At 50.0% G+C, this 8,688-nt stretch overlaps 1 protein-coding gene across 2 annotated transcripts; it reads right to left on the reverse strand.

Moving 5' to 3' along the window:
• Positions 1 to 1,298: 1,298 nt before the first annotated feature.
• NARS1 (asparaginyl-tRNA synthetase 1) lies at positions 1,299 to 8,566 on the reverse strand. Of its 2 annotated transcripts, none has more exons than XM_041471396.1 (15): positions 8,431 to 8,566; positions 7,752 to 7,834; positions 7,504 to 7,569; positions 7,305 to 7,397; positions 7,043 to 7,132; positions 6,816 to 6,894; positions 6,406 to 6,476; positions 6,071 to 6,157; positions 4,988 to 5,209; positions 4,688 to 4,887; positions 4,394 to 4,529; positions 3,680 to 3,793; positions 3,083 to 3,214; positions 2,763 to 2,894; positions 1,299 to 2,622 (listed from the first exon to the last, which is right to left on the reverse strand). In XM_041471396.1, the coding sequence occupies exons 1-15, from the start codon at positions 8,471 to 8,473 to the stop codon at positions 2,491 to 2,493; spliced, it is 1,680 nt and encodes a 559-aa protein (XP_041327330.1). In that variant the 5' UTR covers positions 8,474 to 8,566; the 3' UTR covers positions 1,299 to 2,490. The 2 variants fall into 2 exon arrangements, with proteins under 2 accessions (XP_041327330.1, XP_041327331.1); XM_041471397.1 differs by having other exon boundaries at positions 7,752 to 7,831; positions 8,431 to 8,509.
• Positions 8,567 to 8,688: the final 122 nt, after the last annotated feature.

Below are 8,688 nucleotides of genomic sequence, written 5' to 3' on the forward strand. Positions count from 1 at the left end.
CGGCAGAAACTGAGGCACTGGAATTCAGGCACTGGAAAGGGTTGTCCAGGGAGGGGGTAGAGTCACCATCCCTGGAGGTGTTTAAAGAGCATCTGGATCTGGCACTGGGTGATGCGGTTTAGTGGTTTAGGTATTCCAGAGGTAGTGTTAAGTTGGTGGTTGGACTTGATGATTCTACGATAATGATACTGCGATTTAAACACAAAGGAGCAAACACCACAGCGCTTATCCTGCACATGTGGGTGGCTTGCGTTCCACTCTCAGCAGGTCAAGGGCAGAGCCAGCTCTCGGTGCCAAAGGCTGGCAGCACCACGTTCTCCTCAAAAGTGCCTTACAAAGCGGGGCCAGGCAAACTTTAACACAGATAAATATAAAATAGTGCATGTCAGGAGTGGTAATCTAATCAAAGCTAAAGGATAGTCATCCCAAAGCTGCCAGGGACATGGCTGAGGTCCTGAAAGCAGTGCTGGCAGCCCAGTTTACCAGTTCCTAATCCAATTACCAATCTGACTTTCTGGAGACACTGTGAAGGAAAATGAAAGTGAGGATGAGGAGAGATCCAAGTTCTGATTACACATTTTCTTCTCTTCTACAGGCTTGTTTCCCTGTCTGATAAAAACAAATGCAGGTTCTCTTGCGTTCCAAGCAGCTGCAGCATCTTTCCCACATCCCACCCCACCTCCCTCCACCAGCTGCCGAGGGAATTGCACAGCAGTCTCTGGTAAGTTCCACAGCATCTTTCATGCAGTCACCTTTTAAGCTCCTTATCTGATCTGCCTCTTCCATGAGCACTTCTTAAGTCCTCAGCCCTTCCTCTAGCAGCTCCCCTGATAAGGAGGCCTTTAACCTTTACAAAGCAGCTCAGCCCTGTCAGGTTTAAGGACTGAGAACTCATCCCAAACAAGGGATGTTTTTCTAGAAGCACCTTTTCCTGACACTTCTGCCTTCCCATCACTTCAGGCACGAAAAGGAAAGTATTTTATAAAGCCTTTACCTGGTGCCAGAAGTCCAGGCTGCTGCCCCAGCACTGCTGCCTCAGCGATGTTAGTCAGCACCACACTGATTCTCTCCAGCACATTTCACTGGGCAGCTGAGGTGGTCCCTCCAAATTAGAAAAATTCATGCTTTTAAGTTAATTAGTGGGGATTTTGTTTAAAATGGGAAAAAAGCTCATGCCAGTTCTTGGGATATGTTGACTGCACTTGGGTAAGTGGGTTTTTGTCCATACTATAGCAAGCAGCAAGCTCCACAGACTCAGTAAAAGGAACAGGCATTGAAGTACTGTCTTGCACACCAGCTTCTGTTGCCATAATTTATTGGTTGCTGATTTAGACCAGTTTATATAACATGCAAGATGAAGAAAACCAATCACTTATTACAAAAATGTGGGTATCCACAGCTCAACAATTCCAGGAGTGAATGGCAAATCCAGCCCAAGTTTCAGTGCAGGTGGCAAATGATGCACCTACCTTTTTTCTCTCTGGTAAAGGAATTGCTTTATGACTAGAAATGATACTGATGACTCAACACATGAAGTATTTCATTATCCCTATTTGATAAGTTCATTACAGCAGGGAAGCTGCTCAGCTGCAGTAGCACAAGGGAACAGGGAGCTGCTCTGTGAGCACACCTGACACGGGAAAGCACTGCTGGGACTACAGCCTGAAAACCCAGTGTGTTTCAGTCACTGTTCCTCTGGCTCTCAGTCAGTCACCTCTGCTGGCAGACAGGGAGCAGAAGGCACCACAACCCAGCCCAGGGGCCATCGGACACGTCCGGCTGGGCGTGCACGGACCCACGGCAGCTCCTTCCACAGCTCTAGGGAAAGGGAGCAAAGCCTGCCTCGCCAGCCTCAGCACTGCTGAGCAATAAATAATCTGAAAAACCCACAAAGCCCCACGCCCAACCCGCCTCTGTGCACTGTACTACACACCCTGCTACTGCATCAACCCAGAGAACCCCCGTTAAAATCAGCAGGAACTAAAAACGTGCAGTGCTCAAGATACTTATTCCCATTTTTATCCTTTGTTCGTGCCTCTCCATACCATTCTCACAGGGCACTCTTAGGGAATTTCAAGATCTTGAACTCCTGACTTCCCCAACAAGAAACCCCAAGAGAAAAGAGATTAAAATTAAAGCAAATTTCAAAATAAAATGATCAAATGCCCAGCATATTTTAAGTCACAGAAATTAAAAGCAGAAGTGTATCCTGTTTTCTAAATGACAACTTATCAGGATCTTTGTTTTGTGATGACTCAAGAGCATAAATGCACCTAAACAATTTTTCTAAGGCTTTCTCCAGTTAATTACTAGTATTTTGTTTTAAAAAAGAGGTTTTGGTTTTTTTCCTTTTCACATCCTAAACAGGTATTTGAATTAGCAACAGGTTGCAGGAAGTGTTGTTGTCACACAGACTGTAGTACTGCAGTGTGTATCATTCTTTCCCAAGCATCAGCTGCCCAGTTTTCCAGGAGTTTTTCCCAAGGTTGGCTAAGGTTTGCAGCGCTGGACAAAGCGCGGATAGAGACAGACATCTCGGATATGGTGTCTGTTCAGAATCCAGGTCAGGAACCGCTCCAATCCCAAACCGTATCCTCCGTGAGGGCACGTACCGTATTTTCTCTGTGAAATCCAGGGAGGGGATATCACACATTTTCCAGTAATTTGTAGTTGCAGTAACACCACAGAAACAAAGCGGCCAAGCGCCCTCCGAGGGGAGAAGCCCCGGCTCCCGTGCGAGCCAGCGCAGGCGCTGTACTGACCTGATCCGTGTACCAGTAGTAGGGCGTGGGATCGATGCCCTCTCTCTTGTAGCCCTCGAGCAGCTCCTCGCTGTCCCAAATGCGCATGGAACCGCCGACGATCTCGCCCACGTTGGGCATCAGCACGTCCACCTGCAGCGCACCACAGCACGGCCCCTTACAGCAACGCCGCTGCACAGGGGAGCAGGTACTGCCCGAGACAGCCGTGCCACGGCACCCCAACAAAACCCGGCAAGGGCTCTCCAAGGAGCTTCCTGGAGCACTCCTGCCCTCACACGTCCCCACTGCTCCGAGCTACCCCAGCAGGTAAAAGGACTCACGGACTCGGTGAGGCGCGAGTCGTCGCTGCAGCGCTGCATGTAGAAGGACTTGATCTCCGCAGGGAAGCGGCACAGCAGGATGGGCTCGTTAATGGTGTCTGTCATCAGTCTCTCGGGAGCTTCGGGAATGTCCTACGGTTAGAGCGGGCTTTGTTCACGTTCAGCACCAGAACTACGCCCATACACAAGTCCCACGTGAAGTGGGCATGAAAGGAGACTGTTTCAGACTGCACATGTCCACCCTTTCATCCTAATGTACCTAAATTCTTAAAACAAACTTATTGTAGACACACGTCTAAATTTTAGACATACGTTATTCCCAGACACATGTCTGGGAAAAAAAAAATCTGTTCAATTGGAACCTAAGTCTCCCCAATATACGAGACAGAAAACTGAGGGGGAAAAAATCCTGGCTATGCTGTCAAGTTCTCCTGAGCTCCTTCAAACAACCATCTCACATGCTGGAGAAGTGTGGCCAGGGAATTGATGACAGGTGACAGCACAGGTTTTTATCCCAATGTTGAAGGACATCAGGTCAAATCCCAAGCCACAGCTGCATTCCTACAGGACATTACTCCAGCTCCCAGCAGGACATACCTCCCCAAACTCATAGTAAGTGCCATCTTCCTTCTTCACATCGTGTTCCTTCAGCCACTCGATGGCTTCAGCATAGTTCATGCGTCGGAAGGGACGTGTGGGGGGCTGGAAACCCTGTGGATAAGAGCAAAGACAGGTGCAGGAGCACCATTTTAAAAGAGATACTTTTCTAGCTGATCAACAAGTCCACGACCTTTCCCAGCTCACATGCTATCAAATTATCACTTAAATGAACAAATCAAGCTCAGTACTACAAAGCTAGAACCAAACACAACCATCTCAAGCCCAGTGAATCTCATAGATCACCTGGAAGGAAAGACAAGGAAGTATTTCCAGAGCTTTAGGGCTCCATGTTCCAGGGGAGGAACTGAAACACCACTTGTTTCATCACTGCCTCATGCTCCATCACTGCCTCGGCTGATATCCGATCTCTGGGATGGAGGGCTTTATTCCACTGGCACAGCACACACTTCCACAAATCCTGGCACACTGTTGGCTTCTGGAGCATGCTAGCAGGGAACATCTTCCCCCTCAGTTCCCTGGCTTTGGTCTTTACCAGCCTTGCAGTTTTTTCATTCCTATTATGTTTAATATTCTTGCCATTACAAATAGTAAGTAAGCTCACTGCCATGCCCTGCATCTGCCAAAGGAATGTGCTGAGCAGGAAAAGCTTAAGATCCTATTTTCTTGGCTCTTCCCGTTGCTGCTGCCTACCGGGTTGAGGTCGTACAGTAAGCTCGCTGCAGGTGACTTCAAGACTCTGTCTACGACATCACACACCAAGTTCTCCAGGCGGTCCAACAAATCCTCAAAACTTATAAAAGGACATTCAGCTTCGATGTGAGTGTACCTGAAACAAAGCCACACCATTGCAACGTCACACACAAGCAACACATCTTTAGCAATGAAACAAACTCACCTAAAGAACCCACAACCCAAACCCCTTTTACTCCCCCACTGTAAAGGAAATCAAGCTGTTAGAAAAGAAACAAGGACAACTGTCCATACTCTGCCAAGTGCCTGCGGGTCCTGGACTGCTCAGCTCTGTAGGACTGAGCAATACAAAAGACATCTCCCAGAGCTGGCAGGCAGGTCTCCAGGTAGAGCTGGGATGACTGGGTCAGGTATGCCTCTTCACCAAAGTAATCCAGCTTGAACAGGGTGGAGCCTCCCTCCACCTGCGTCTGCACTAAGGTTGGTGGTGTGACCTGCAGGAGAACAGGGAACACTGCTTGTGTGAAGAACTGAGGACATGGGTGAGTCAGGGCACCAGAGCAGTCACTTGCTGACCAGGGAACACACACTTACTTCATAGTATCCGTTGGCAAAGAAGTGATCCCTGAAGGCCTGCACGACCATGGAGCGCACCTTGAAGATTTTGGACATGTTCTCACCTCGAATCATCATGTGCCTATTGTTGAGCTGCACGTCCACCTCTGAGTCCTCGTTGAGCAGATTGTCAGCCCCTCCTGCCGGGGCCAGGCCGATGAGCTCCCAGTAATCACAGCTCAGCTCGTGGCCTCCTGGAGCCTGCCAGTGGGAGACAAAGGCTGGGGAAAAGGTCCACTGCTTGCCCCTTGGATGTCATTTCACAGGGGCTTGGAGTGATGGGACAAGGGGGAATGGCTTCCCACGGACTGAGGGCACGGTAGATGGGATATTAGGAATTCTTCCCTGTGAGGGTGGTGAGGCCGAGGCACAGGTTGCCCCAAGCAGCTGTGGCTGCCTCACCCCTGGCAGTGTCCAAGGCCAGGCTGGACGGGGCTTGGAACGATCTGGGCTAGCGGGAGGTGTCCCTGCCCACGGGATGGGCTCTAAGGTCCTTCCAGCCCGGTCTGTGACTGAGTTCTGCTCTCACTGCCGCCCCCGTGTGGGTCACAGCGCCTTCCAGCCCTGACAAGCGGCATCTTCAGTTCACCGTGAGGTGAACTAAAACCATTTTGGTTCACTGCCATTTTCAGGATAGAAATGCAGATTTTCAAAGGCTAACCCACAGGTTTTTACCAAAATGTGATAGCGGGGACTCACATTACCTAACCTTGGGTCGATCCTACAAACACACCTCAGTAAAAGAGAAGTGAAAAAATTCTTAGCCTCACAAAATAAAAACTGAATAAACCTGGTAAGGAAAGTGAAACCGCGCCATTTAATTAACATAAATGTTAAATGTTATCCCATGTTATAGTCTAGGAGTTGTCTAGCATTGGACAATCGTTTCAGGCAGAAGCAGAACAGTCACACAGTTCACCTGTCTCACACTGGACAGCACAGCTTTGGGAGCTTTGTTCTTTCTCTAGCCCTAATTCCCTCTGAAATAATGCAGTGATTCCTCCCACCTCAGGACACCAGTGACCCGTGAGGGAGGAGGAGAAGCCGGAGGAGCTCCCGTACCTGCTTGCCCTGGGGCAGGAGGTTCAGCGTGCCGTACACCACCACGCTGCTCTCCGTGGACAGCACCAGCCCGTTGTAGCACTGGCACTGCAGCGAGACAGACAAAGGCACAGGTGAGCAAGATTTCATTCCTAACTTTCCTGTGGCATCTGCTGGAGTCACAGATTAGGACACAGTCACTTCTACACAGCTCTCACACTGACCAACTGCAGTGACATACAATTTAACAGTAACACAACTGAGTCAGTAGGCTGAGGAGAACTTAAAAACATCTACATAAGAGAACACCAGATGAGGTATGAGTTCAATGACAGAACACACTGATCACAACTTACCAGCTCATCAGAAAGGACACACTGAAGAAACCCTGTGCCATCTCTCAAGACAATAAACATCAGGTTTTTCCCTAGTTAAAAAGAGAAGGAATTTGGTTTCACTATGAGCAGGTGCTGGTTAGCTCCTCATTTGGCAGGACTAGCTTAAAACACAGAAGTTGAGGAAATTCTGCAGGACTAGCCTCCAAACTGAAAATCCCATAGAATTTGAACTAAGAAATGTCTGTATGTCCACACAATAGGGGGAACTGTCAGTGTTGCAGTGATCCTTGAGATCATCCAAAGAAGGCACCTTAACTGGTTTAAAATTTTGAGACCAGGTGCTGTCAGCCTCATTCTGTGTCCAAATTTTGAAGGCCATTGTACTTGTTCTATCTCCCTGCACGAGCTCAACAACGCTTGCGCTTTACCTTGCCTCCGTAACCTGTGGATCCAGCCAAAAATCTTCACTCTCTGCCCTCTGTAAGCCTCCAGAGCATTGATCTTCACCTGTGAGCAGGGAATAAAAGCCATTAAATAGGGGAATGGCTCACCACCTCAGGGAGTTAATCCAGACCCCACCCCAGAGCAGCACAATCTCTGTGCTGACCAGACGCCCTAGCACAGACCACGTGCCAAGGCACGGGGTCATACTCACACACTTGGGCTCTGGAAGACTGGGATCATTCTTGATAACGACCTTCTTGGCTTCCTCTAGGTTCTTTTCTCTTCTCAAGAGATCTTCTGCCTGGTTTGAATAAAATTACTTATTAAATAGCCGTAACCAGCCAGTTGTAAATAACACGCCAAACAATGGCACCAGTGAGGAACAACCTGCAGCTTTTTCAGAGGGGCAGGAATGATGATGACACTGCAATGTTTTTGGAAAACAATAGTACTCTGTTCGTTTTGCAACCTACCTCCTTCTTCTCCTTAGCTTCATTTTTCATCTGCTCCCTGTGCCATAGCTTTTTGACATTCTTCATCTGTGATTTGGAAATGATGGCCCATCTCTAAAGAATTCAAGGAGAGAGCAAGAGACAGCAGATTACACTGTGTCCCTTCACACCAGGATGCAGTAAATAATTCCCACTAGGAAACCCTTCAATGCCACAGCACCTCATTTTCTTTTTGGGAATCCACATAAATTGTAGGAAATGGCTCTTTTCCTGCTGTCATCAATGCCTAAAAAGGGGGAGAAAATAACCAAAATGAACTAAAATCATCCTTACAGGGCCTGAGCAGGCACCTTGCTCCTGCTCAGGTTGCAAAAACAGGTATTAAACACATTTAAAAATACAAGGGCCATCACTTGCCCCAGAACACATTCCACACTGCCAGACACAGCATGTGTTTTCCACACTCACCTTCAAGACAGTCTTGAATGGTTTCTTTTGCGTTCCATCACCAGTGGAGTCGTTGCCCTCTCGTTCAGACACATACAGCTCTTCTGGGATACATGACAAATACGGGCAATTACTCAAAACACATAATGAGAAAGAAAATGGACACACAGATGTGTCCGTGCTCACTGCGGGGGGCTGGACGAGGTGATCTAAAGGCCTCTTCCAACCCAACCCTTTCAATTATACCAAATCTTGATGGTTATCAGCAGTGATAAACCTTCAAATGCTCCAGCTGGTCAGTCAATATAAGAATTATATCATACACTTCATTTAAAAAACCAATCCATGCAGTGCGTTCGCTAAAATCTCAAGGGTTCCCGAGGTACCGAACCCTCGGGAGCCACCGGCTGCACATCGGGAACCAGGAGCAGCCCTTCCCGGGAACAGCTTAGTGCAGGCAAACCGGGAGACGGGGCAGCAGCCAGGGCAGCGCTGGGCTCGGCCGCGGCCGGAACCGCACCGAGAAGCGCAGGGAGCGGGGAGCGGGGAGGGCCCGGCCCGGCGGGCCCGGCGCTGCGGCCGCTCCCGGTGCGCCCCGCAGCCGCAGCGCCGCCGGGCCCCCGCGGCACCGGCACAGCCGGGGCTGCGAGGATGAGGATGGGGGAGCCGGGGTGCGGGCCCGGGCCCCCCGGGCTCTCACCGAGGGTCAGCGCCGCCGTCCTGCCCAGCACGTCCCCCGCCATGGCCGCGGCGCAGGAACTGCATCACGGGCGGGCTGAGCCAACCCTCCGCCGCCTTGCGTCAGCCAGCCCGCCCTGCCCTGCCCTGCCCTTCCGTTCCCTTCCGTTCCCTGCCGCCGCACGGGCGGGGCAAGCCGGGCCGCTCCTGCCCGGGAGCTGCTGACACGTCGGCGTGGTCCGGTCTGACCCCCGGAGTCATTGCAAGGAAGTAGACTTTC

The sequence above is a fragment of the Pyrgilauda ruficollis genome, unplaced genomic scaffold (genome assembly GCF_017590135.1).
Source record: "Pyrgilauda ruficollis isolate IOZ18807 unplaced genomic scaffold, ASM1759013v1 scaffold267, whole genome shotgun sequence".
Taxonomy (NCBI): domain Eukaryota; kingdom Metazoa; phylum Chordata; class Aves; order Passeriformes; family Passeridae; genus Pyrgilauda; species Pyrgilauda ruficollis.

Excerpts from the sequence above, each read along its gene's own strand:
- NARS1 (XM_041471396.1), bottom strand. The coding sequence starts at position 8,473 with ATGGCGGGGGACGTGCTGGGCAGGACGGCGGCGCTGACCCTCG. Across the intron at positions 3,215-3,679 it reads CTTACTATGAGTTTGGGGAG|GACATTCCCGAAGCTCCCGA; the intron begins GTATGTCCTGCT and ends CTCTAACCGTAG. Across the intron at positions 2,623-2,762 it reads ACTACTGGTACACGGATCAG|AGAAAATACGGTACGTGCCC; the intron begins GTCAGTACAGCG and ends TGGATTTCACAG.